The sequence below is a fragment of the Dipodomys merriami genome, unplaced genomic scaffold, assembly GCF_024711535.1.
Source record: "Dipodomys merriami isolate MVZ:Mamm:240054 unplaced genomic scaffold, mDipMer1.0.p SCAF_15, whole genome shotgun sequence".
Classification (NCBI taxonomy): Eukaryota; Metazoa; Chordata; class Mammalia; order Rodentia; family Heteromyidae; genus Dipodomys; species Dipodomys merriami.
Window position 1 is genome coordinate 7,203,843 of NW_027202826.1, and position 27,918 is coordinate 7,231,760.

Sequence of the window (27,918 nt, forward strand, 5' to 3'; positions counted from 1 at the left end):
AATCCATTAGCCACAGGCATCACCACTATTTGTGTCTCTTCTCAGCTATTAAAACATTATTGTATTAAATAATTCACCCTTGATGATTGGCCTTCACTTTCATTAGCACCACATTCAGGCAAAAATAAGAATAGGTATTTACAGTTTATACTGTGGTATGACAAGAATATGCAATCACTTTTGCTAATAAATCAGGAAGAAGTAGCTTCAGGCACAGATCAAGATTCCTACTCAATTCCACCTTCTCTGAACCACCACAGAAAGAAGTAGAGGGGCTGGCTTCATATTGGATGTAACTTTTTGTACTTACATTATGGAAGGCAAATTCATTAATGTCTCCTTCCTGTCACAAAAGTATCATTTAAGCTTAGCATTGGTGATCATGTTTGAAATCCTAGCTACTCAGGAGACTGAGACCAGGGGGAGGGAGAGGGGAATCATAGTTTATAGGCAGCCTGGGAAGAAATGTCTGCGAGATCCCCATCTCCCAAATAACTAGCAAAAAGCTGACCTGGGAGCTTAAGTCAACTGGTAGGATTTCACCTTTCCCCATGAACTACAGTTCTGCCTTTCCCTCATTCACTGCTGTCTTTTTCTCAAAGGAACACTTGCAAACTAAACTAATTCCTTTCACGAAATTGACAAGATAAATGTATGGCAGGTGACAGACTCAATGTAAAAACAAGTATGATTTTTATCAACTTTAGGAATATGGTTGTTAAACAGCCATATTGATTTAGTTGTGTATATCAAAGTAAAATTGGGTTATTGCGCAGAGAGTCGATTTAGCAGAGGAAATGATCGTTTTATAGCTAAGTATATGGCCTTTTTTTTTCTTGGAGACATAAAGAAGAAAACAGATTTTAAAAGATAAATATTACAGAAAGCATGGCTTCACTATTTTGTGCATATGATAATTTATATTTTTCCAGCTTTATTGAGGTGTAATTGACAAAAATTATACATATTGAAGGCACATAATATGACTTCACACACGCACGTACACACACACACACACACACACACACACACACACACACACTGCAAAATGATTATCCCAGTTTAAGCTATTCAACTATCTCCCCTAGTTCCTTTTACTGTATGTGGTAAAAATACTTAAGAATTATTTTTTAACCAACTTTAACTATGCAATCCGCTATGACTAACTGGAGCCTCATGCTGTAAGCCAGTGTATAACTTTCCCGCACCTAGAACCTGGAAACCACCCTCTATTTTGGAATTTAGCTTTTTTGTCTTCCTCATATAAGTGAGATGGTGCACTGTTTGTCTTTCTCTGCCTGTCCTTCCTCACTTAGCCTGATTATCCTCCAAGTTCATCTATTATATGCTAATTTAATATGTAAGGCCAAAAGATTATCTCCCAGTAACTTTGATGAAAACTGGTTTTTAGGTTTTGGGGTTTTTCTGGGGGATGCTGGGACGTGAACTGAAGACCTTGCATACACTATGCACAGGCTTTCCCCGTGCCTGATGTGGACCGTCATAGCTCCTGGTTATTCAAACCACACAGAAACTTGAGTGAAGTGTGCCCAGTTAAATTGCGAATTGGCTGCTCCTAACCCGAAGGGGAAGTTGGAGGGCTTAGAGGCAGGCGTGAACACACTTTGCTCCCCATTCACTGGGCAATGATTTCATCTTGTCTGTCAGGAGTGTGGTTCAGGAGCCAAAGAACCTGTTCACTGTCCTTTTAACTGGAACGCAGAACAGATGCTTGAGATCCTCCAGAAGTGTATGTTCCAGGCAAGGCTGTTTCTCTCCTCTCTGGAGACCCTACCTGCTCTCAAGGAGCACACTCAGACTAGGCTCAGTGGAAAACCAAGGAAGACAGTGCTGCCCAAGATCACACTCTCTGTCACTCCTGTGAGCTTTTCTAAGTCTCAGGCCAGCAGAGTCTTGGCTTCTCTGGGGCCCATGGTCTTAAAGAGGGGACAGAGTTTACCAGTGACACCTCTGTCAAATCTAGACCACTTGAAACTGTTCACCAAGGGTTCGCTCTCTCTTTCCTTCCCAATTAGAATTGGATAAAGTTGAATGGGGTGGGGGTCAGCATGAGCATTTCAGAAAGGTTCTATAGACTTCTCTGAGCACGACCTCTGGGACTGACACCTGCAGGGAGGAGATGAGCTAGTCCAGTCTCACGAGCGATTGCATCCTTACTTGCTTTAGAGATAGACACTTCCAAGCACACGTGAGAAACTGGCGCAGTGTGAAGGAAACCACTGAGATAAGCAAATGGCTCGTTCCTCCTGTTAGTCATTTATGCTTACTGCTAACATTTCTGTACATCTCTCTCCCGCACGTGACCATCGATCACGGAACTGTAAGTGGGATGCTATTCAAAATCACAGTATTACACACGGCCTTAATAGCTGTATACATTGCTTTTGTTGATAGCAAGGGGCTCAAAAGTTGAAGACTCTTCTATCACAGGCAGCAATTACTAGAGAAATGAATGATAATCACAGACCAAGGCTGTCCCTGCTCTCTCCCTGACCCAGACCCCGCCTGCGATGAGCTTCTATTAAACTCAGTGTGAACTGCACAGCCTAGCAGTTAATTTTTTCTCTAGATTTCTTCCATATTCCTTACTCCTGCTTACTCTCTAAGCTTTAAAATTTTACAAGGCAACAATTACATCTTCTTTTTTTTGCCTCAGGTGTTAATCGAGATTTATCAACGTTCAAAAAGTAGTAATTTAATGCATTTGTATGTATTTAATATATGTCTCCAAAGAGGCATGTTTTGTAGAAATAAACTGGGACATGAAGCTGCGACACAATCGATGCTTTCTTATAGAAGGTGAGAGGAGCTGCTACGTGTAAAGTGGTCACGCCTGTCTGATTCCCATCTGCATACAGCACAATAAGAATACAGGGAGTCAAGACTTCACTGGCAAAATTATCTTCACCAGAAACTATGCCTGACTACCAAGAATTTTCCATTTTCAAAATATAATGATGTGATGAAATTTTTAGGAGCTATCTTAGCTTCGCAGGCATCTGTAACGAAGTTCACAAACAGAGCAGCTTAAAGCAACAAAGTTATTTTCGCGTAGCTCTGGAAGTAGTAAGTCTGAGATGAGCAATCTGGAATCGTCTCTTCTGGATTCTGAAGTGGTATTTCTTGATTTGTGTTGGCAGAATGCGAATCTCTGCCTCACCTGGAGCTCTCTGTGGGTCTCTGCTCCTGCTCTTAGATGAAGAGCCCAGCCTACTCCCCGTGTCCTCATCTGAACTAATTACATCTGCAAATAATGTGGTTTCTTTTTTTTTTACCTTTTGTGTACTGGAGGGTAGGACTTTAATGTATCATTTTCGGAGCAACAATTATAAGGATGTTGAAGCCAGGCACAGGTGGTTCATACCAGGAGGCTGAGATCTGAGGATCATGGTTCCAAGCCAGTCCAGGAAAAGCCCATGAGACTCTTATCTCCAATTAATCACCAAAAAGCTAGAAATGGAGATTTGGCTTACATAGTAGAACACCAGCCTTGAATATAAAAGCCAAGAGAGAGTGCAGACCCTGAGTTCAAGCACTAACAGAAGCATCGGATGACTAGAATAAACAAATAAACAGGTATTGAGGGAAAAATTATAAAAAATAAATATAAAAAAAAATTTCTTTTTTTTTTTTTTTGGTCAGTCATGGGACTTGAACTCTGGGCCCGAGCACTGTCCCTCAGCTCTTCAGCTTAAGGCTAGCACTCTACCAGTTGAGCCACAGTGCCACTTCCGGTTTTCTGGTAGTTTATTGGAGATAAGAGTTTCATGGCTTTTCCTGCCTGGGCTGGCTTTGAACAGCAATCCTGAGATCTCAGCCTCCTGAGTAGCTAGGATTACAGGCATGAGCCACCGGCTCAATACATTCCTTATGGAAAGTGCTCCTATTTTAAGTCACTTGGGTTCTTGTCTTGCTCAGTAAGTCCCATTAACCCAAGTATAAATAAGTCTCATAGTTTGTAAGCTGCACAATAACCCAAACAGACAAAACAAGTGTGTACTCCTCATGTGATTGAAAATCATGCAACACAGGAGTATCTGCCAAAGTGCAATGGCACTGAACTTCTGGGAAGTCCATTGGATCAGAAGAGAAGCATTAAACTTTTACAGTAAGGGTCTTGGAGTTTCTTTTACTATTCTCTATTATTTTACGATGTTGAACCAACTAAAGCACACAAGCTCACAGGTCTGTGTGGAGAAAGCTTGCAGTGATGTGATGTTATACATTCATCAGCAGAGAAAAGGTCTTACACATAGATGGGAAGAAGAGGGAGAAAGCGCTCATTTGGTTCTTTAATCATAAGCTGAAGGATGGTACCATAGATCCCAGTGTTAGAGTCACTTAAAGTAAAGTCACATATTTGGTGTACATATGTGAACACGGAGCTAGGTAAATTGAGGGAATGGGTGAGGTCGAGAGAGATGAGGGATGATGAAAGAAATAACATTGATCAAGAGGCATGGTACTCATAAATTGACATGTTGAATCAGACTCCCTTTGTTCAACTACTTGCAGACAGACAGACAGACAGACAGACAGACAGACAGATAGATCCTTTTAAGCACTATCTCAGGTCTCAGTCACCTTGTTGCACTCTTCCAAAATGAGTCACATGAGACATCTCTCTTCTGCAATGGAGAAAGTGGATGTCATGCAATGGAGTCATTTACTTTGTGAGTCACTAGAGGCCAGACTCTATACCAGTCTCCCAGGCTGGCCTATATCCTCTGTCCATGAGGGATACTCCTGGGAAACTGCCTTAGGGATCTTGAGTTCAAGTTCCTGGCATCATCTGCTAGTAGCCATGTGCACAGGTGGGCAGCAAGCAAGCCTTTTCTTCCAAATTAACGCAAACGCCATCTTTAGTTGTAATGTGACCCACTGCAAATTCTGAGTTGGGGGCTGGGGGGGATGGGGGATCTAAATGAATGATGAATGAAGTTTGTTCTACTGCTGGAAGTGATCTGATGATCTGACTCTTGTGACCTTGCCAGAGTGGAGTGAGCATTTCAGAAAGGAGGGTGAGGCTGGGGCTTATTACTTGAAGATAATGTCTTTCATAAAAGATGCAGAATCCAACTGTTTAGGAGGATGTCTATCTCTCTCTATTTCCCACACAGCTGGTTAGAAATGAAGTCCCTCACTCTATTACTCTAATTGAATTCCAACTTGGGTAATTACACTATAATTAAATAAATTCTCCCCATAGTTTTAATTCCCTGACAAATAGTCCTAGTCAAACAGCTCCACTTCATCCCCAGAAACACATCCCACTACATTTCAGTGGTAAGTGAAATGATTTATATTTGGAGGATGTGTGTATGAAAAAACTTCACAGTTCATAAAATATTTTAGGTAGCACTCATGATTACATACGCTTTGCTCAGCATGAGATAACATTAATTTCTATTATAATCTTTCATCTGATTTCTCATATGCCTAGTGCCAAAGGAAATAAGACAGTTAATTAGCATTTCTTGTGTTCAGAACAATTTTGGGTGAGTTAACCAGAGCTTGTATCTACTTACTTTTTTTTTTTAATTCAAAAGCACATTTCATTATCATGGGGGGGGGAATGCCTGATTGGGGGTGGGGGAATTATTGCTTCCCATTTTACAGATGAACCACGGAGGAACCAGAAACTCCAGAGGAGCCAGCTACAGACAAACCTAGCCTTGAAGCCTAGCTTGTCCTGGTCCCCGGGCCCATGTTCTTCCTGTGCAGCACTACCAAACACTGGGTCAACCAGCACTAATGAGAACATAAAGACCAGCATGTGTGCGCCCTGTGTCACAGGTCATTAATTCATAATAACTTATAATTTAGTCAGGGTTGGAGGCCTGATAATTGGGAGCTGATGTTGTTCTTCACCGTCACGCATGTGTCTGTGTGCTGGTTCCTGGTACCACTTTGCTGCAACACCTGCTTAAATGTGATTCAGGGTGCCAAGGAGGATTCAAATTTCAATTTTTATTCTAATGGCCTTCCTTAAAGGGTGTAGATGGCTTTTAATAAGAGATATTAAAGGCAACATCAAAATACTCACAAAAAGCAGCAGTAGCAAGGGTGTTACAACGATGCCCTGAAAGAAATAAAAGAGATAATGATCATTTATTGGCCTGGGAAGCAGGAGATGCTCTTTCACATTTAAAACTCAGATGCAGGCTGTTATTCTCACTTCTGCTTAAGGAAATCTAGGTGATAAAGAAGAAGGAGCCGGGTCCTGGCTCCCCTGCCATCCGCCGCTAGCATCTCCACCAAGACTATTTCTATGTGGATCATTAAACACACAGCCACCCATCTTCCTTAACTTGTCTTTCCTCTTTTGAACTTAAGTCCCCTCCCACACTGCACAGGTAGTATACAGAGAGAAGCCGGTGGCTGGTGAGGGTCCTCACTCCAAGGCCTTCAACTCTAACTTGGATAAAGTGCCCCTTTTTGAGGGAAGACAGGTGGTTTGGTCTCCATTGGGGCCCTCTCCTGAGCAAAGACCATGTCAGTTGTGATGAATGAGATGTCGTGATTTTGCAATGCGACCTGACCTCCCCTAGGAAATGAGCTGGGATCTCAAAACTCATTTCACTTGATTAGACTCCGAGTCTCCATGGTGGAAGAAAAGTCTTTCATCTAATTCCGCCACACAGGACCACCACGGTCCCTCTGCCTCCCCCAGGCAGAAAGGAGCAAAAGATTTGTTTTCTTCAATGACAGGGAACCGTTTGAGGCTGGTGCCAATGAGGCAGAATACAAGCTTTTAGGTTTCATGAAGGTAAATCTTTAAAAGCATGTGTTGGAGCTGGGAGTTAATGTGACGGGTTTCAATTTAGAGTGCCAGAGGATTATTTGTCTCTCTTAATTCTCTCTCACACTCTGTTATGATTTATACAAAAAAAAGCAATTCATAGTTTTGTTAACACATTCTACTTGGAACTTTAAATTTCTCAGAATCTGTGTGTGGGGGGGGGGGAAGAGGGAGAGACAGGCAGGCAGGCAGGCAGGCAGGCAGGCAGGCAGGCAGGCAGGCAGACAGACAGACAGACAGACAGAAACAGAGAACCGCTGTATTACTTCTCAAAAGCAGTCCTTTAAGCCAATTGTCAGTGATTCATGCCTAAAACCACAGCTACTCAGAGGCTGAGATCTGAGAATCACGGTTCAAAGCTAGGCCAGGTAGAAAAGTTTGTGAGACTCTTATGTCCAATTAACCACCAAAACAAAACTGGAAGTGGAGCTGTGGCTCAACTATTAGAGTGCTAGCCTTGAGAAAACAAAAACCCCAAATAAAAAGCTCAGGGATAGCACCCAGGCCTGAGTGTAAGCCTGAGGACTTTGTGTGAACACTGAAGGCATGATGAATGGGACTAAAAGTATTTGGGACTTAGATAAACACATGTGGTTATCTTTTTACACACTTGCTTCATGCAAACTTTTGCATTTGGCAAAAGAGAATACACCATTTGAAATTAAGGGTCATACTTTACTTATGAAAACATGTATGTGGAGTATCAATTCCATTTCTGTCTATGGAACAGGTTGTTAGTAGCACATTTCAAAGAGCTAGAATGTACCAAATGCCAATATCGTCTTTAACTTTGAATGGCTACTGCCTCGGATGGAGATGTAGCTCAGCGGTCGAGTTCTTGCTTAGAATGTACAAGGTCTCTCTGTGACTTGGAATATGTTCTGACTTTAGGAGGAATTGAAGCTTTACAAGGTTGGGTAGAAATGAAGATCTGGCTGTTGATATGGGGAGCCATTTCACTTCAAATCAGAACATTTGTTTTCAAACACTTCTTTTAGTCTTGGGGCTTGAACTTAGGGCCTGGGCACTGTCCCTGAGCTTTTTTTGCTTAAGATTAGTGCTCTATCAGTTGAGTCACAGCTCTACTTCCGGTGTTCTGATGGTTAATTGAAGATGAGAATCTCACAGTTTCCTACCTGGGTTGGCTGTGAACCATGATCCTCAGATCACAATCTCGAGTCGCTAAGATTACAGATGTGAGCAATCTATGCCTTTTATGACATGAAACAAACAGAAATAAATCATCATGTGATGGGATGTTTTTAAAGTCGTTTTTGCAAATATCCAAACTAAAAAAGGGTGAACTGAGAACTTAAAAATTCTGACAGCAATAATCATGGAAGCTGAAAAGTCAGATAATAAATGTTATTTTTTTTCTTGGATTTGTAAGTGTCTCAAGTCACAAAGTAATGGCGTTCATTGTCTCCTGAAAAAAAAAAAAAAGTAACTTTCAGAAAATCCATTTACACCTCTGACAGAATGACAGTATGAATACATTCCAGTGTTACATCTGAGACACTGAGATATACTTGCATTAAAACACAAACCCACCAGAAATCCCAATAAAATGGATTTCAGCAATGAATAAAATGAATTCTCTGCAATAGGACTGGGGGGTGGGGGAGGCAACATGGGAGTATACTCCTGATTCTGTTTTTGGCAGAAAACATTATCGGGAGATTTCACTGCGATGACCATGGTGATCAGATACTTAACATAACTTCAGAGCCCATTCCCAAGCTATTGCTTTAACTCACTTTTTAAAAATATGTATTTGTATTGTCAAGGTGATGCACAGAGTAGGTTACGGTTACATAAATAAGGAAATGAGTACAACTCTTGTCAAACACTGTTACCCCTCCCTCATTTTCTCCCACTTTCCCTCCCCTCCAAGTCGTAAAGCTCATTTCCATCATAGTGTCTTGTGAGTGAGTATGGCTGCTGCATTGGTTTACCCTCTGTCCTGTCTCACCATTTTTGATTCCCACATCAGATAAACTTATATATAAGACAAAGGGTACCAAGATAAAAGAAACAGTGACCATTACCTTGGTTTTCACAGGATGACAGGGGAGCTTTGTGGGGGAGGGAGGGGCCTTGCCCCTCCTCTGAAGTGAGACTCTCTCTTAGCCTCACTGGTGAGCTGCACGGCCAGGAATCCTCCAGACAGCAAATTCTCTTTCTATTGAGGCAAACCGGCGCCTGACAGCAAGTCACTCTTACTTTCTTACAAGGACCTCAAACCTCTAAGATTGCTGCCTTGTCTTCCTGTCTTTTAACTGAGCTCTTGTACAGTGTAAATAAAAACTTGGCCTCTGCAGCTGTATCTTCTAGATATCCTTTAAGAGCACATCCAGTAGGCCCAAAGTCCTCAGTTTTTCCCCCTCAGGCCCTCTTAGGGAAGGGAAAGGAGAGGCCTGTGTGTTCTTTCAGCAGCATCCTGGAGCACTGCCTAAAGGATTGTTTAGCTACCTAAAGGGCTATTCCTTTCTTTAGCGTCTACTTATTGTTGGCTAAGCAATAGGCTATACAATTTCACGTTAACATACGGAAATGATTTATTTAGTAGGAAACATGGCCACCAAGACCACCGTTTTATTAACCCATAATAGAAAAAAACAACAACCTACTTTCTAAGTGAAACTAGAGTCTCTAGACAAAACTAGAGTTTCATCTCTAATGTAGCAAATGTACTCAATATGCTTTTCTGATGGCCTGTCTCACCTTCAAATCTACAATCTCCTCAGAACCAACTTTACTATCCTGCAGACTCCTTCATTACTCATTTAAATGAATGTTTGGCATGGATTCATTTTATGTATGCTTTTAACTTTTTGAAAATTAAGCTCTGACCTTTTTCCTCTGAGCCTTGTACTTATGCCAATATAAAGATTATTTTACATTTTTTATGACAACTAAAATTCCCCGATCCTGCCAGGGTCTTCGCCTTTTGTCCTGTGTCTAGCATACAGTGAGCCCTTAAAAAGTTAGAGAAAGTTTATTCTTCAATAATAAAAGTATGGCTAACAAAATGAAATTATGTCAAACCAATATGTAATGATGGGTTTGATTTTTAAAAATCCTAGGCAGCTGGGTGCTGGTGGCTTATGCCTGTCATCCTAACAACTCAGGAGGCTGAGATCTGAGGATCATGGTTCAAAGCCAGCCTGGGCATCAAGGTCTGTGAGACTCTTATCTCCAGTAAGCCACCAGAAAACCAGAAGTGGTGCTGTGGTTCAAGTGGTAGAGTGCTAGCTTTGAGCTGGGACAGTGTTCAGGCCCAGAGTTCAAGCCACCACGACCAAAAAACAAACAAACAAACAAAAAAAGGTAGTATGAGGGAGTTTTAGAGATACCTAACATTAAACAAAATAGTCAACAGAGAATGTAGTATTTTTATAAGCATGGATGCCAAGATATATAAGTAGAGTAAACTCTAAAATAGAGACACATTAAGAACTTAAGGAAGAGTAATGAAGAGAAAGTGTGGGTATTGTCCAGCAAGGATTTCTTCCCTCCTCCTCTATCTTCTTTAAACCCGGATCTTCACAAAGTGCCTTCATGTTAACTATTTGTTGTATGTTTGTAGGTCAAGGGGAGCAGACATCCAGCAGCTGACAGCACTCGGTTTGTTTGCGAGGTGTGGTAGACTAGAGTCAAGTTACCTGATGCTATGAGACTACTGGAGCCGGATTTCACTGGCCTCTGAAATCGGCCAACTCTATTCTCCCCAGTCTGGGACCAGGCTGGCTGAAGGTGCTAACTTTTGCTTCCTGGGAGGCATTTCTGACAGGAAGAGAATACACTGACTGGCTGACATGGCTTCTCCTGGAACAGTCACAGGGAGGCATGTTCACGACACAGCTTCTGGAGATGCAAGGCTAATGACTGTTTTTGGACTATGGTAACTCCATTAAAGCAATATCACCTTGTAAGACCTTATGATATGGGAAGCTGGCTCATCCACCTAAATAATATTACATTTGGGTAAACAAATGTTTATTTAGTATTATGTATAAGCCAGACATCAAACTAGAGGAGAGCGCTGGCTGAATATGGCCTATGCTCATTCGGAGTTTCCATCACAGCAAACAGCCCCAATCTGTTCCTCTCTAACCCCAATACCTCCATTAAGAAATACCTTTACCATCTTATTCTTAAAACATCACAACTTTTTCAGACCACAATTAAGATTTTTTTTTTTTTGGTCGGTCGTGGAACTTGAACTCTGGACTTGGGCACTGTCCCTGCGCTCTTCAGCTCAAGGCAAGCGCTCTACCTCAAGCCATACAGCGTCACTTCTGGTTTTCTAGTGGTTTATTGGAGATCAGAGTCTCATGGACTTTTCTGCCTGGGCTGACTTTGAACCATGACCTCAGATCTCAGCCTCCTGAGTAGCTAGGATTACAGGCCTGAGCCACCGCCACCTGGCTTAAGATTCTTTTTTTTTTTTTTTTTTTTGCTGGTCATGGGCCTGAACTCTGTGCCTGGGCACTGTCCCTCAGCTCTTCAGCTCAAGGCTAATGCTCTACCACTTGAGCCACAGCACCACTTCCGGCTTTTTCTGATTATGTGGTGCTGAGGAATCGAACCCAGAGCCTTATGCATGCAAGGCAAGCACTCTACCACTAAGCCACCTTCCCAGCCCTTAAGATTCTTATACATATATATTCATATGAAACATAACCCTATTATATTTTTTATTATTTTATAGTATTTTATTACTATATGTCATATTTTATGTACCTGATATTATGTAGTGTTTCATTATTTTATAACATTATTTATTTATAATATTTATTATTATTTTATTTCAATCTGCTGCTGGATGATCCAACACATACCATACAGGCCTCTTAGTCCTAAGGCACAGTACTGAGTGAAAGGTGCACAATCCATGCCCTCAAATTTTTAGCAAACACAGACAAGCACTCACAATAACATGATGAGTATTTGACCTGAAAGCCTCAGGGAGCAACAGCATATTCAACAGGGAGGGTAGAGTGGTAAGGATGAGAAAGAGGTGCAGAGCTGAGGGGCTGGGAAGGTGGGGCAAGAGCCTAGAGGACTTTCTGGAGATGAGGAGACCTGGCAGAACGTGAAGGCAAGGCGCACGGGGTGCTGGGGAGAGATGCAGTTAAAGCCAGATGAGGCAGAAGGCCCAGCAACCCACGGTGAACTGCTAACTGGGTAAAAGGATTTCTGAGTCTTGCATTTGGGACAGCAGCCCTTGGGAAAGGTCTGCCCACAGCTGTGCTTAGGCAAAAATAATTCTGAGTATGGTGGAGAGAGGAGACTAAAGAGGAAAATCAAAGAGAAGAAGGTGAATTATGAGACTGTTCAGTAGATATTCAAGTAGGCGCTGATAGCTGATGTGAGAGCTAAGGCGATCAAATCTCAGCCATCAGGACAGACACAAAGGTGAAAGAAGAACTGTAAAGGTGCACTGATTGATTAAATGATGGAGGTGATTAAGTGTAAAGAAAGACACTTTGTCTGCTGAAGGTCGTGGTTTGTGATCATAGAACCACATACTGGGCTACAGCAGCAACGGAAATGAACAGGTTCGTTTTTTGGAGGAAGGTGATACGTTTGAGGTGTCTGTATACTGGATTATTATGAAGGAAGCCCAGAGTGATCAGTCATATGGCTGAGTGAGTCCTCACCATATGAGTGGGGGGTATGGGCTACAGAGAAGAGAAGAAATTAAGGAATATAGAATTTAGGCTCACAGTCTTCAGAGACTTAGGAGAAATCAATTTCAATGGACTACAGAATGTGGAAGTTAAGCTGGAGTAAAAAGAAGACAAAAAAAGAAAGACAGAATATCAACAACTTTAAAGATGTCAAGTTACAATGAAGGAGAGAGAAACAGCAGGAATTTGAGGCGAATAAATGTGAGGAATGAACAGGAGGAAAACATGCACCCTGCAAATAGACAGAAAGATTATATCTTTGTTTTCCTTCTTTTTTTTTTCGTCGACTGTGGGGCTTGAACTCTGGGCCTGGGCACTGTCCCTCACTCTTCAGCTCAAGGCGAGCACTCTACCACTTGAGCCACAGTGCCACTTCAGGTTTTCTGGTGGTTAACTGGAGATAAGAGTTTCATAGACTACTTTCCTGCCTGGGCTGGCTTTGAACTGCGATCCTCAGATCTCAGCCTCCTGAGTAGCTAGGATTACAAGCATGAGCCACTAGCACCCAGCTCTGTTTTGCTTCTATTTTTATTTGGCTCTATCAATATTCCTTAAAAGATCATTGAGAGCCAGGTGCCAGTGGCTCACACCTGTAATCCTAGCTACTCAGGAGGCTGAGACCTGAGGATCACAGTTTAAAGCTGGGCTAGGCAGGAAAGTACATGAGACTCTGATCTCCAATTAATTACCAAAAAACTGGAACTGGAGTTGTGGTTCAAGTGGTAGAACATTAGCCTTGAGGAAAAAAAAGCTCAGGGACCATGGCTAAGCCCTGAGTTCAAGTCCCAGGACCAGAAAAGAAAAGGATAGTCAGTTGTTCCTGCTCAAAAAATATATACCAAACTAGAGGTGTGGCTCAACTCATCAAACACCTGCACCTGCCTAGCAAGCATGAAGCGTCCAATCCACACACACACACACGCACGCACGCACGCACGCACGCACGCACGCACGCACGCACGCACGCACGCACGCACACACACACACACACACACACACACACACACACACACACCTGTCTTCCAACAAAGCAGCTTTCCAGTAGAGGAGCCCCATCTAGGCAAAATTGACTGTCTACACATGGAAGCCATCAAGCTCATTGTAACTCCCCGGGAACAGCAGCACTGAGCTAATATCTTTATACAAGGAAATGATTAGCAGATAATCCTTGTGTATGACCAGAAATACTTTCCTCCAAGATGACATAATCCTCTTTGGAGATGATCATTCGAATAAGTAAAATTCTAACCAACTAAAATGTCTTCCAAGCTAGAGTTTATTTCTTTTTAAATAGGAGAATCTCCTAAAGGTCTTTTTTGGAATCTATACCTTCCCTAGATTGAAATGTGCTTTCAGGCCCACCAGCACTGGCTTACCAGAACTGCCAATTCCCAGACGTAACCCAGCATAATATATCATAATCTGCATCTTAGCCAGATCTCCAGATAAGCTACAGGCACACTGAAATTCAAGATGGACGGATTTAGTCACCAGAGCAGAGCCTAATAAATGCTTCCTGTGTGGGGCTTGATAATAATTACTTCGGGCTTTGCAACCTCTCCATTCTGCTGTCCCAGGGAAGGAGCCACCAGGGAAACACACAGGTGAGCAAATGCGCATGCCCACAGTTGCCCCAAGGGCGGTGGCTGGCAGGTCTCTGCTCCACAACACTGCTTTCAATTAACAACTACCATTTCAAATGGAACAGAGTGTAACACGCTTTCATTTTTAGTAACTTGACTTTCGGTGAACCTACACAGGCTTCTAAATATCACCCCCATGCTCCTTTGTAACTCCTTAGAAGCTACTGTGTAATTAAGCGGTCTATACTTTTCTCCAGACTGACACATTACTAGTGATTAGTGTATATTCTTTCTTTTGATATTTGCAGTGACACCCGCTCATCCGTAGCTGTTGATTCTGCGCCTATTCTGTATGATTTCTGGAAAACACTCATCCAGTCACCTCAAAGGTTGACTTTCTAAGGACTCTGTTCTAGCCAGGCCAACAGAGTCTGTTTATCTTACTTCTGCTTTCCTTTCTAATATTTACTTTACTTCTTTCTAATCCAGTGACAGTTCTCCTTGCCAAAACTGACAAAACCAGGGGACAGACGAGAGAGGAGGAAGTGAGGAGCTTTCCAGCAGGTGCAATGAGTGGGGTTTAGGACCCTAATTCCATCATGGAGACACAAATATCTGCTGAGGGACTATACTTCTGTTTTCTCATGGCACTCATGAAAGCTGGTCTATCCGTGGTACAGAGAAACTGTGTACAAAAAGCACAGCTCTCTTAAAACATCAAGAGCATGATTCTACATGGCCCAGTGGTAGACCAGAGCTCTAATGGTCTGGAACAGATGAGCCTGTGGCATTTCATGTTTTAGAATCATCATTTCAATAGATACCCAATATTACTATCATAACCAGAGCTAGCATTTAGTAAAGCATATCATATACTGAAACTGTCCTAAGTGTTTTTCACACATTATCAAATTTTAAGTAATGTAAATAGACTAACCCGATTTTTATAGGTGAGAAAACAGAGACTATGGTTAAACTATAGGAAGTGTGAGCAGGTAGAATTCAAGACAATAACAACCACAGCTGTCTGATAAGTGCCTGACTTAACAAATATTATGTTGAACCAATGGACGAATGAATATGTGTCTAAACACACCTCCCTTAGGGAGCAATGTTTCTGTCAAATGAAACATACTTTCTGAAATGCTTTCAGACCCTTATATTTAATAATAGAAAGCAGCGAACACTTATTGAATGCCTACAACATATAGATCAAAGGTTGTTCTGTACTTTTTGTACGTATTCAAAGTCATTCAGTCTTCAAACAGACCTGTGACAAAATTTGCAGATGGGAAAACTGAAATACACAGACAGAAACATTTTACAGAAATCTCAAGCAGTAAGAGAAAGAATGGGAAGTGGGCCATGCATTGTTCGAGCATCCATGCTTGGTCTCTATCATGTTTTTATATACTGGTTAAGAGTCTTTAGATGATTAGGAAAATCAAGGAATACTAGCTGACAGGAGATAATTTGCTCTATTCTCATTATAAATTGTGAAGCTGAGACCCAAGGAGGTGGTATTCTAACTCAAGCTTTGGAGTCAGTAGAAACACAAGGACTCACACTTAAGTGTGTGCCTCATATTCCAACACCCTGTTATTTCTGAAGCCATATTGCGTCCTACAAACATATAGAAGACTTGAAAGCCAAAACCTGCACTATATTATCATGCACCCAGGCAAGGAAAGTAGGTAGATAGGAAAGAAAGAAAGAAGGAAGGAAGGAAAGAGGAAAAAAAAAGAAAATTAAGACAGATTAGAAATAACTCAGGAAAGATCTCCTCTTTCCACCAAACAAGATTTCACCCCTCCTCCCCCCAACAAACCTATGATCAAAAGACTAAGGAAGGAAGTGGCGCTGTAGCTCAAGTGGTAGAGCGCTCGCCTTGAGCTGAAGGGCTGAGGGACAGCGCCCAGGCCCAGAGTTCAAGCCCCACGACCGACAAAAAAAAAAGACTAAGGAAGAATATTTTTGCAAAATATCACAAAAGAGAGTTAGCTTTACAGAAGACAGTGGGAAGGGACAGTATGAAGGCCAATGAAGAAAAGTAAAGAGGTGGGACTGGGAAGGTGGCTCAGTGGTAGAGCACTTGCCTTGTATGCATGAGGCCCTGGGTTCGATTCCTCAGCACCACATAAGCAGAAAAAAAAATTGGAAGTGGAGTTGTGGCTCAAGTGGTAGAGCACTAGCCTTGAACTGAAGAGCTGAGGGACAGCGCCCAGGCCCAGAGTTCAGGCCCCACAGCCAAAGATAAACAAATAAATAAATACAATTAAAATAAAATAAAAAAGTAAAGAAAGGACTTGTGTGAGACTTGAGACAGGTGCCTTTAATTCAGGCCTCTGGATGTTAAAATAAACTTCTGGAGTAATTAGAAATTGATTTCTTTTAAAGTAAGACGTCCAAAGTAACAGTTTAATCAAAACTGGTCTTCAGAGTTATACAAGACCTTTAACATAAACAGATGAAAACCCGATGGCCTACATGCACAGCGTGGATGGTCTGGCCCAGCTCACCGCTTCTTCTGGATGAGTCTAAACAACAGCACACACTGCTGTGAGCCCTGGCTGTGGCGATCAATACTGAGTGTGAGATGGACAAATGGATGGAGACAGCTGTACCCCACTTGCCTTGTCTCATCTATCAACAGTCTGGTTTACTCTGGTTTTCATAAATATTCCTTAGCCAGAACAATTCCTACAGCTTGAGAAACTGGTCCTAAAGGTGGATGCGGAGAGACTGCGAGCTGAGAGAAGGCAGTGTATTAACCAACCATCCTAAGAAAGACTTGCACTTCATGTGAGCATAATCGCTCCCCATTCTCTCCTCTTTGCAAGGCAGACGACTGGGAATTCGAGCTGTGGGAGCCGCTTCTCTCCTTGCCCACCTCCCATCATCAACACCAATTTTAAGCCAGTTTAAATTTTTAGTAACATTTTAAAAATTAAATTATCAATGGGCAGGAGAAGAAAGATGTGGTACTGGAGAGTAAGATACTCGGAGATGGATCCTGGACTCTCAGCCCCAACCAAGGCACCGCTACCAAAAGCCTGGCCCAGGTCCTGGAGGCAGAAGGCAGAACAGGATAGGGCCAGAACTGTACCATCTTTGTTTGCCAGAAATAGTGAATGGACTTGGGACACATTACGATCATGCAATGGTTTTAGTAAAAAGAGGTGACCAAGGAATAGAATAAGTAGATCAGTTCACCATAATCAAATTTCATCACCTGATTCCAGAAAATGCAAAGGAGCTAGATACACAAACTTTTTTTTTTCTTTTTTGAGTACTTAGGCTTTTATCTCCCAGATTCCTGTGGTGAATTGTTAAAAACGACACTGGTTCATTTTGAACAATTACACAGCTAATTCCCCTTTGTGGTTCAGTGAAGACTGATTCTACCTTACACAGTTGCTTCAAGACCTTGCTAACTATGGGGTGCTGCAAATAAGGATTTTGTAATCAGAAACTTCTGTGGTATCTGCACATCAGACATTTATTCTGAAGTACTCTGTTGAGTATTTCAGAATCTTTGGAACTTGTACATGCCAGAGAGCAAGTCAATGGATGTAACTAAGCGTCTTTAAGGAAACTGAAAAATCTATGTCCACATAAATTTTTCTAGTTCCCCAGCAGAGGGCAACTTCTACACACTTTGACAGTTAAGAAACCAAAATCTATGCATACCACTGCTAGACATTTGAATTAAAGCAACATGGCATGCTAGTTTAGGTAGAATTTCACTACAAGGTAGCTATAAAATTATCATGAGATTTTAAAAATGTCATTAGGAATTGAGTAAACAATAATTCGCATGAATGATTCATATAATAGCAAGAAATTTAAAAGGCCACCATGATAGAATTATTAATGATAGAATTATTAGTAACTGAGATAAAAGGGAAACAGTAATTTTTAATTGAGTTTCATTATGTCTGAGTTCCAAATGAAAGCAATGTGAAGGTATAACTTTATTAAAAAAATAAAAAAAATACACTGGACATACACGAACATTTGAAGGTATAATAAATACCTTTGATATTATAAATCTTGGACTAATTCTTTGTTTTTGTCTTTTGAAACAGGGTCTTGCAATACAGTTGAGGCTGACCTGGAATTTGCTATCTATCCCAGACTAGCTTCTAACTCGCGATGCTCCTGCCTCTACCTCCCATGTATTGAGATGATAGGCATGTACAACCATAGTTGAACTGGCTCAGAACTAAGTTTTATTAGTGTTATTTTAGTGGTATCAGAAATTTTAAAAGGAACTGTACATATATATATATTTATATGTGCAGTGGTGTAAATTCTACTACAATGCATCACATTGCCACACAGTACAGTTTAGTAGTAATACATTCTCATTCATTCAACACTTATTTACTGAGCACTTACTATGAGGCAGATACTACTGTAATCAAGTGCATACATAGGCCAACTACTCTGCCTTGTTATATCTTGCAAGTTGAACAACACAAACCTATCACCAGGCCTCAGGGGAAGACAATTCTGTGGTGGGTGGTGCATATCTCATGACACTTGTACTCTTTTTAGTTCAAAATTTTGCCTTTGTTTTTATTAAAGAAAAACGCAATGGTTAATAATTTGAATACTCAGCCCTTGCTGATCCTAGACAAAATATGAATATCTCATTAGAAAAGAATTTCGTTGCTTGGAAAAGTACAAAATGAAAAGGAAAATTTTCTAGCAGTCTACTCAACCCAGAGACTTTAAAAGTTTTACCTCCTTACAGAAGTGAGGCAAACAAACAAAAAAATCTGAAAAACAAAAAACTACCAGCCTCTATCCATTCCTCTACACACCCACCCACCTATCCACCCAGTCTTTGTGAATTATTCAAGTCTTCAGTTTTCTTAGGACAATTCTATTATAAGTGGTATTTTGCACAACGCCTTTTCTTTCTTTACTTCACTTTATTTCTTGGTTCTCTTTCCATATGAAAATGTCAAAGTATATCACCTTCTTTATTAAATGCTATTTTATTTATCGCTAATCCCTCACAAGTCTAGCTCAAAAAGTGATTCTATAGTTACATCTGAAATGGGTAAGATCTGTAGCAAGTAGTGCTGATGGTATAATCTGTACAGTTTAGGATTCATGGACTTCAAGAAGCAGCCTGCAAGATTACTTTTAATTTACTATAAAACAACAGATTAAAAAACAAAAGGAATAAGAATCTGTTTTGGATTTTTAAACTTACCAATAGCTCTATTAAATCATAGAAAATATACAACAATCTTCCAAAAAATGTCTCTTATGGTTTAAATCCATTACTGCATTTTTTATCCAGAAAACACTTTTGGTAACCTTTTATACAACCATTATTTTTTAGAATTTTATTGAAATGTTTTAATTGAACATGTAAGAGTTCACTTATTTCATTCATAGCACTGCTTAAATAACCCACGTGTTTCAGTGTCATATTTGAATTAGAATGTGGTCAATATAATTTTTTAATTTATAAAGATATTATGCAAAATAAAGTCCAGGGCACTAGGTGGTGCTGTGGGACCTTTCAGGCAAACCAATGCTGCTAGTGTTTTAGGCTTGACAGATAGCTGGTTGTATGTACTTAAATGTGCACGGCATATTTTATACAGATAATCTAATACTATGTATGTAATACAAATAACACAATGCAAAAGTTTTAAGAGATGCCCTCTTTGAGGATAAAAACCTCCTAATTCCACATGCTAAGCTACAAAAAAATCCTTTAATAAATTCACTTTTAGACGTGCTCCTTAATCAAATATTATTTCCCTCTGAATTTTTCATATTCTAAGTAGAAAAATCAGCAATTACTTAATTTTGTCAAAGAATTACCTATCTGGTGATTTCTTACATCACAGAATATAGCTTATGCATTTGTATATACATCTGGTATATTCTTGGATGCTATTTTACTCTTCTCCCAGATGTGATGGCTTGTTGCACATCTGCTCATTCAAATGCTGACAGCCATCAACACACAAGGTAAGTATGAGTTGGGCCATGGGAAAGATAATAGAGATGAATCCAACTTAGAAAACACAGAATGTATGCATTCAAATTAAAATGAAAACCCACCTGTGCCCCCCCCACACACACGTGTGCTCACACACACATACGCGCGCGCACACACAGACACACACACACGTGTGCTCACACACACATACGCGCGCGCACACACACACACACGTGTGCTCACACACACATATGCGCGCGTGCACACACACACACACACACACACACACACACACACACACACACACACACACACACACACACACATACCTCGTAGAGGCCCCACTATGCAAGCCTGAGAAGGCACATCTGTGGTCTGCAGGTGGCCTAGGGAAATCTCATCGGTGACCTCTGACCAGGCCTAGCACATTCCCAACCATTTAGATAAATGAGTGATACACATCAGAGGCTACCCAAGAGTTTCAGATCAAGTGAAGGAAAGTGAGTTTTCATCTGTCTTTCCAGAATGTTTCATCATTTATGTGTATTCCTCATTACAAAGCAAACACTGTCAGGGTCTTGCATCAAGTGACAGACACTTGACTACTAAGGGGACTCTTTGTTCAAATGCCAAGCCTATTAAGAAAAAAAAAAAAAGCATGGCTGGGCACCATGGCTCATGCCTATATAACTAGCTACTCAGGAGTTCAAGATCTGAGAATCAATTTGAACCCAGCCTGCCAGACAAATCGGAGAGACTCTTCTTTCCAATTAACCAGCAAAAAGCCTGAAGTAAAGTTGTGGCTCAAGTAGCAGAATGCCACACTTGAGCAAAAAAGCTAAGCAAGATTATAGGCCCTGACTCAGAACAGGCATATGAAGAAGAGGAGAGATGAGATGAGGAGAGGAGAGGGGAGAAAGGAAAGGAGAAAAAAAAGTAACAGCAATAATTTGAAAAATAAACTATCATGATCCAAAGCATTAAGTGATCATGGCTTATGAACAAGAAGCACAGAGTTTTCAATCTTGGTCTTTTTCCATCTAAATGGTCTTTCTCTCCCTGCAGGTACTATTACGCTTGTGAAGGGGAAAATAGGAAGTTCTTAACATTTATTGGACAGAAATATCTGATTAAAATAAATGAAAAAATGGTGGAATTTGTCCCCATTAATGGTGATGGTGGAGCTTAATATTCAAGGGAAAGGTATGATGAAAAAGAATGGGCATAGATTCCTAACAAATACAAGAAAAATCATGTAAAGGAATGTTGTTCTTCCACTGTCAGTGAAAGAAGCCAATGCCAGTTTTAAGAGATGCATCATTCCCAGATTCCCAGCTGCCTTCCAAACGCATTTCACTGCCATGTGAGGACAACAATACGAAGTTGGGTCACTTCTGAAATGGAAGAGAGCACAGAGATTCACAATCTTCTTCTGACTCAAGGTCTACCTCACAAATCAGATCTTCCTGGGAGACAAGCACAGTGCGTGGAGATGCAATCTCCAGGCAAGGCCGTGTCACAGACAGCATTAAGTGACCTGGTAGACACGTGGGGACCATGGCACACTTGATACTCACACCAGAGCCAAGGCAAAGAAGATTGTGTTTCAGGAATTTCAAATACTGTATTGTCTAAATGCCTACGGGAGTCTCTCTTAAACACTACAAAAAAATTGTTTAGAATTTTTAATTTAATGGGTTCCAACGCAGATGTACAAAAAATAACAAGCAGAAACCGAAGAGAGCCAGATCACCTATATTCTTGCCACTCATTTTATACCCCCTGCAATGCCATCTCAGTAAGAACCCTTTAAGATAAAAAAGTATCTGGCTATAAAATTTCACAGCAACTTCTGAAATAGCGGTTTTCACAGTGTGCCCCAGGGACCCAGAGGGCCTAGACCCTTTTCAAAGGTCAGGGAGACAAGACCTACCTTTACAATAATAGTAACACTCACTTTGCCTTTTCCACACTCATTCTCTCATGATTGCACATGAAGTTTTGCACATAAGGGTTACTGAGATAAATTTAACACAGAAAAAGATCTCCAATTGTCTGGAAATAAGCTAGTCATGAAAGAGATTTACCAAATGTAGAACTGGGATATTTTCACAAGTCCCTTTTGCTTAGAAGAACAATTATTTTTGATTTTTTAAAAAAGTTGCATATTTACAGACAATGGAGTTTAACATCATTTTTAGATGAATACTTCTCCAGATTTCATTTCAAATATTCTAGAATTTTTTTTTTTTTTTTTTTGTTTGTTTGTTTTTGTTTTTTTGTCGGTCGTGGGGCTTGAACTCTGGGCCTGGGCTCTGTCCTTCAGCTCTTCAGCTCAAGGCGAGCGCTCTACCACTTGAGCTACAGCGCCACTTCCTCATTTCAAATATTCTAAATACAGAGACAGACCTCACAGAAACAGACATTTTCTATGGTCATCAGTAAATGTTAAGAATGTAACGGGATCCCGGGAGTTAACACAACTCTTAAGGTAAACTGCTCACATCTGAACCCATAACTCCTTCCAGAGTGAGATGTCTCAGGAATGGGGAAGGGGGGCCTGACCCAGAGGGCTCAGCAGTGGCAGCAGAGTTACAGGCCTCAACCGAGGCAGGACTACAAGAGGAGACAGGAAGGTACAATGGCAAATATTCTGATTTCAAAATTCAGCTTGAGATGCATGTTATGTCTATAACAGGTCATTTTACTCCACTTTTTCTAGCTCATTATACTCTGGAAAACCAGGCCCATCTCTTTGCTGGAATATAATTCTTCATCAATTAGTTCCTCTGCCCCTCAGTAGTTTGTTCATTCAAGATCAACACTGGAATTGCGGTTTATATCTGTACCATTGCTCCTGCCTGCCTCCCCATTTCCATCTCTCTTGTTCTCCATAGTCCATCCAATGAGGTATGCAGTTAGCTTCCTTGAGAAAGCTATGCTCTCTCCTCTTGGGAGGTATTAGCTGACTTTAGTGACTGAGGAAGCCCCTGAATATTCCCCTGAACACAAACTCTCAAGAACCCATGAATTTTCTTTGTAGATGAGTCACAGTTGCAATTTTATATTTAATTTGGGTTTTTCTTTATTACATTTGTGTCTCCTTCACTAGGCAGGAAGGTCTATGAGGGCAGGGACTGTGTTTATTTTCATTCCATCTTACTTTTCCTGTACCTAAAAATATGCCTGGGGTGTAGTAGGAACCCAAGAAAAAACTGTTGAATAAAAGAATAAATGATTCTTTGCTTACAACTGATTATTATATAATAACAGTATATTGTATTTATTAGCATATCTGCCAAACACTATGGACTCTGTGTTATATCATTCTGAAAAATGGCAATGAGAGATGTAGTCATTTAGAGATGAAGACACCAATGCACACGGCAGTTAGGTCATTTGTCCAAGGTCAAACAGTGATTTTTTTTGAGGTCTGAACTTGATACTGAAGAGCCTACAGCACTATACTGCATTTCAGTTCTTTCCTGAAAAAGTGATTATAAGTCTATTCTCAATTTATAAGGTTGGAATTCAAAATTATTGCTCCTAGGAATGAATGACTAATTTACAAACTTTAAGAAGCTAATTTGCAAGCTGATAGCTTAATAACCATCTTGTTTTAAATATGTTTAAACTGTAGAATATGTTCTAAAATTAAGTAGTATCTTAAAAACAATAATCAGTCACTTTGTATGAATACTTTAAATCACTTTCTGTTTCACTGACTGAAAGAGAAGAAAATGTGCATTTGTTTTCTGAAGTGTAAGGGCAGTCTAAGAAATGACAAAAAAATGACCTTTTCTTCCTGCTGTGAAATAGTTATCTATATAAATGTCTAGTAGAGATTTAGAGAAATCACTTCTTCTCCTGAGAAATTTTACTTCTAAAAAGGAAATAAATAAAAATAAAAAAGCCTAAAATCACAGAATAAAATAGATATGTTCCTCTTTTTGATTAGGTTTAACTGGAACAGCAACACTTTTCAGCGATATTCATTTCTTAACTAATGTAAGCTTTGTGTCATTTGAAATCACAACAAGTTTCACAGGCTTTTAAATGTGTAACAATTATAATTTGTCTGTTTTTCTATTATACAGCATTGTTAGGAAAATACATACTGTAAGAAATACAAAACAACAATGGAGGATGTCTACAAATTTTAACAAGCTATCATCTAAAGCCCAACAATACTTTTTTTCTGTTTAAAGTTCAATTCTATTATTAGGGTCTTTGTAAATTTATTCAACAGATAATTATTAGACACCTACTCTGTACCTTTGAGCTTGGGGAACTTAGGACAGTGGCCTTGTTTCTATCCTAAATGATCTTACAAGTCTAGCTATGGTAAAGAAATGAAGGAAACAGCTAGATAAAGCTGTGCAAAGATTGGGGAAGGAATGGCATCAAACCTGAAACCCAAATACTGCGTAGGAAGGGCCAAGAAGAATAATGGCAGGAATGGCCAGAAAAATGGAATGAGTGGAGAGGTAAAGTATGATATGGTAGGAACAGAATGTATAAAGGCCTAGGGACAAGAATGCATTGTGTTTAAAAGAAATGGAAGACAGGGCTCAGTGAATGGGACTCAACAGATATCAACCACTCCATGACAAGAGTCTCCTATAAAAACTCCTATGAAAAGACAACCAGATTTAGACAGCTATTAACTTGCTCATCTGCAAATGATCCAAAGAAACACAAAGGGCAGTTAGAGATTAAGTAATACCTCAGAACTTCCTACTGGTAATTTAGCATACCTCAACACTAAAAGAATTTTATTTTAAAAAATTAGCAACAAAATGTCAGTAAAACCAAATGTCCCCAAGTGTTGCTAAACTGAAAATGGCTGGAGTGGAAGCCAGGATAATAAAGATAGCACCTTAAGACTATCCAAATTTTCCAATGCCGGTGGGTGCTTTGTTCTCTGAAGACTATTTATTACTATAGCAAACTTAAGTCCTTCTGGAATTTTTGCTAGCAAGGAGTCATTTCTATTCAGAAATGGAAAATTCAAAGGCTAAAGCCCTCGCTGTATGGTAATCTATAGTACTGTGTTCTGGTGCCCACACGTCATCAATTATGTATAGGAATGTACAGCTACAGCACTAGCCAGTGTCATGGGCCTGTCAGGGCTTTCTTAAGAGGAACAAAAACATTTGATTGTATCTACTTTTAGAAAACATAGAATAAGGTGAAAAGAGGAAGATCCATGAGAGAAAATATGTCATCTTCCATACATTTATTGACTTTTTCTAATAAATGAACGATGGTACTTTTTTAATGCAGTTGAAATGAAACCAGAGATTTAACTAAGGAGAAAGCCTTGGAAATAGATACTAGTTAGGTCGGCATTAGCTCATCAAAACCACACACTTTGGAATACAAATTCATTTCTCACGTCTTTGAGGGAAATAACAAATGGAGGTTACCAAGCTCCAACCTTTTTGAACCAAATTCAATGGCTTCAGTGTTTCCAACAAGGAGTTGTGGTCGTGTTATTTGAAATGAAATGTCTTGCAATTGACAAAACCTGACTGGCATCTAAGGTGTGAGTTTTCATTTTAAATGAATGAAGCATGTTTACGAACTGACCTGGGAGCCCAAGGGCTGTGAAGATTAACATAGATGAAATGTAATCTAAGATATCTTATGGAATTTTCCCTATTATACCAAACACAGCAAGAGCTTTCACTGGGATTTCAATAAATTTAGTTCTATACATGGCTCCAGAAATTTAGTTATTCTCTCCTTCTCTAGTGGGTAGCTGGGATAGCAGCTGGTGTGTAGTGTATTTAAACGTAAAAAAAGAAACTCCTTTCTCTCTTAGTACCCACCTAAATAAGAAAATTTAGGGGGAAAATGACGTACTTCAAGCAAAATGAGTTTATTTCCTTTCCTGTATGATGGCTGACAAGCTTTTAAACATCTAACAGTCATGTTTTTCCAAAAGCATATGGATATGGAGAAAACTACTGCTCATAAAAACATATTTACATTTATGTACATTTTCTGGAACTACATGTGCTTGAATGTATATTCTCATTCCACAATACTTTCTGGATAGTATTTTTAAGGCCTGATTTTTATAAAATAATTTAGCAGGACATGCAAATATTGTGAAAGCGCCAAAGATAATTTTGTATTACTCTAAAGAGTGTGCTATTCTTACCATCCCGGTTAGATCAGCCAAATTCTGCAAGATTGAAAGCATTTTTAAACATCAATGTTAAGACATTAGGAACTGCCTCAAACAGATGAGAACCAAACCAGTCCCTTTATTTCTTTGATTTTAAATGGGTACAATTTGTTGATCACTCATAGAAAATAATATGAATTTTGTAATTTTTTATTTTCTCAGCTCTTACTTTTTAAACAAATGTTTTATGCTAACTTTCACATGACAAATTCTACAATGTTTAAACACATGATGATTATTCCCTATAATACACCCAAATTAACCACTTGTTACTAATATAGTACATTAAAAAGACAAAGCTCTCATTCCACAACTATTATAGCTTAATTTACTGGTTCTCAGACTTTGCCTTACATTCATGGCTAATTAAACACATTACAAATTCAAAAGCTGACTTGAGACCATTAAAAAAAAAAGCTTTTGATGTGCAATTTTAAATTTGTATTGTATTAGTCACACAAAATGTGAAGAAAGTCTTCGGTTATCTGTCTACCATACATAATTAACAGGTGCTTCCAAAAGTCAATGACTTTTTCCAGAAATTACATGGATACTACAAGATCTTCCTGTGTCCTGTGTACTCCAAAAGACACTTGGGTTTTGTTTCTGGAATATTCCACTCCTCTCTTTTACCTTTTCCTTCTCCCTTACTTTAGTCAAATAACTTATAAGGTTTTCTCTGACCACCTTATATACAATAACCTTCAACTCCGTCCCATGCTCCTTCTACCAAGGGGAATTTTCAGTTACATAGGAACTGAAGTTCTGGCATTCATCTAAGCTTGGCTTTTCTATTTAATGGAGTATAACAAAGACAGCATAAAACTTTACACCTATATATCTCATACAGCTAAATATCTTTACGCCTAAATATCTCATGTATATGAGGAATTGCCTAAGTGCAAATACAGAGTCATATACTCTAGATGGATCCTTTCAGTCAATACCATGCCAAAAGTGAGTGAGTTTTCTTTTCTCAGGTTAAGTGTTCTTCAGACTTCATATGCATGAAATCAAACATATGAATCCTTTGTGGAGGGGTTATTTCTCCATGTGTGTCTAGAGAGTCAACCAATCTTTTGTCAGGGGCACAAGCTGAACTTTTGCATTCCAAGTTTTGTTTAGGGGTATGAATAGGCTGTTATTTATTGGTCCCTTCTCCTAGAGACTGACATGAGTTTTTCCACTGTGAAAAAAGTAGCCATGAACATCTCAGAGTGTCTTTTGGTGGAAATACACATTCATTGTATTGTGTGGAATTCCTAAGTCCTAGGGTAGGCATAAGATTGCTACTAGTAAATACAATGTCTTTCCAAAATAGCTGAACTGTTTTCTACTCATTGTTACCAGCAATGTATGAGCATTCCATGTTAATATCTGCTATTGTCAGATTATTTTTGCAATTTTAGCCATTTTGATACAAGTACAGTGGTAAGTCACTGAAGCTTTGATTTTCATTTTTCTGATGACTTAAGATACTGAATCTCTTTTATGTGCTTATTGAAGATTTAAGAATCACCTATATGAAGTGTCAATTTAAATCTACCCATTTTTAATAGAATCATCTTCTTATGTTGATATTATGTTATTATATAGTTTGAATGCAAGTCCTTTTGCTGAATATCTGAAACAGGTATGTATATCTAAAT

At 39.7% G+C, this 27,918-nt stretch overlaps 1 protein-coding gene across 3 annotated transcripts in view; it reads right to left on the minus strand.

Moving 5' to 3' along the window:
* Slc10a7 (solute carrier family 10 member 7) overlaps positions 1-27,918 on the minus strand; it is a 167,965-nt gene that overhangs the window by 39,733 nt on the left and 100,314 nt on the right. For 2 of the 3 annotated variants that reach the window (XM_070022167.1, XM_070022165.1), the window contains one exon: positions 6,068-6,103. The exons of the other annotated variant lie outside the window; for it this stretch is intronic. In XM_070022167.1, coding sequence (XP_069878268.1) covers positions 6,068-6,103 — 36 coding nt within the window. The remainder of the gene's footprint in view (positions 1-6,067; positions 6,104-27,918) is intronic. 3 annotated transcript variants of the gene reach the window in all.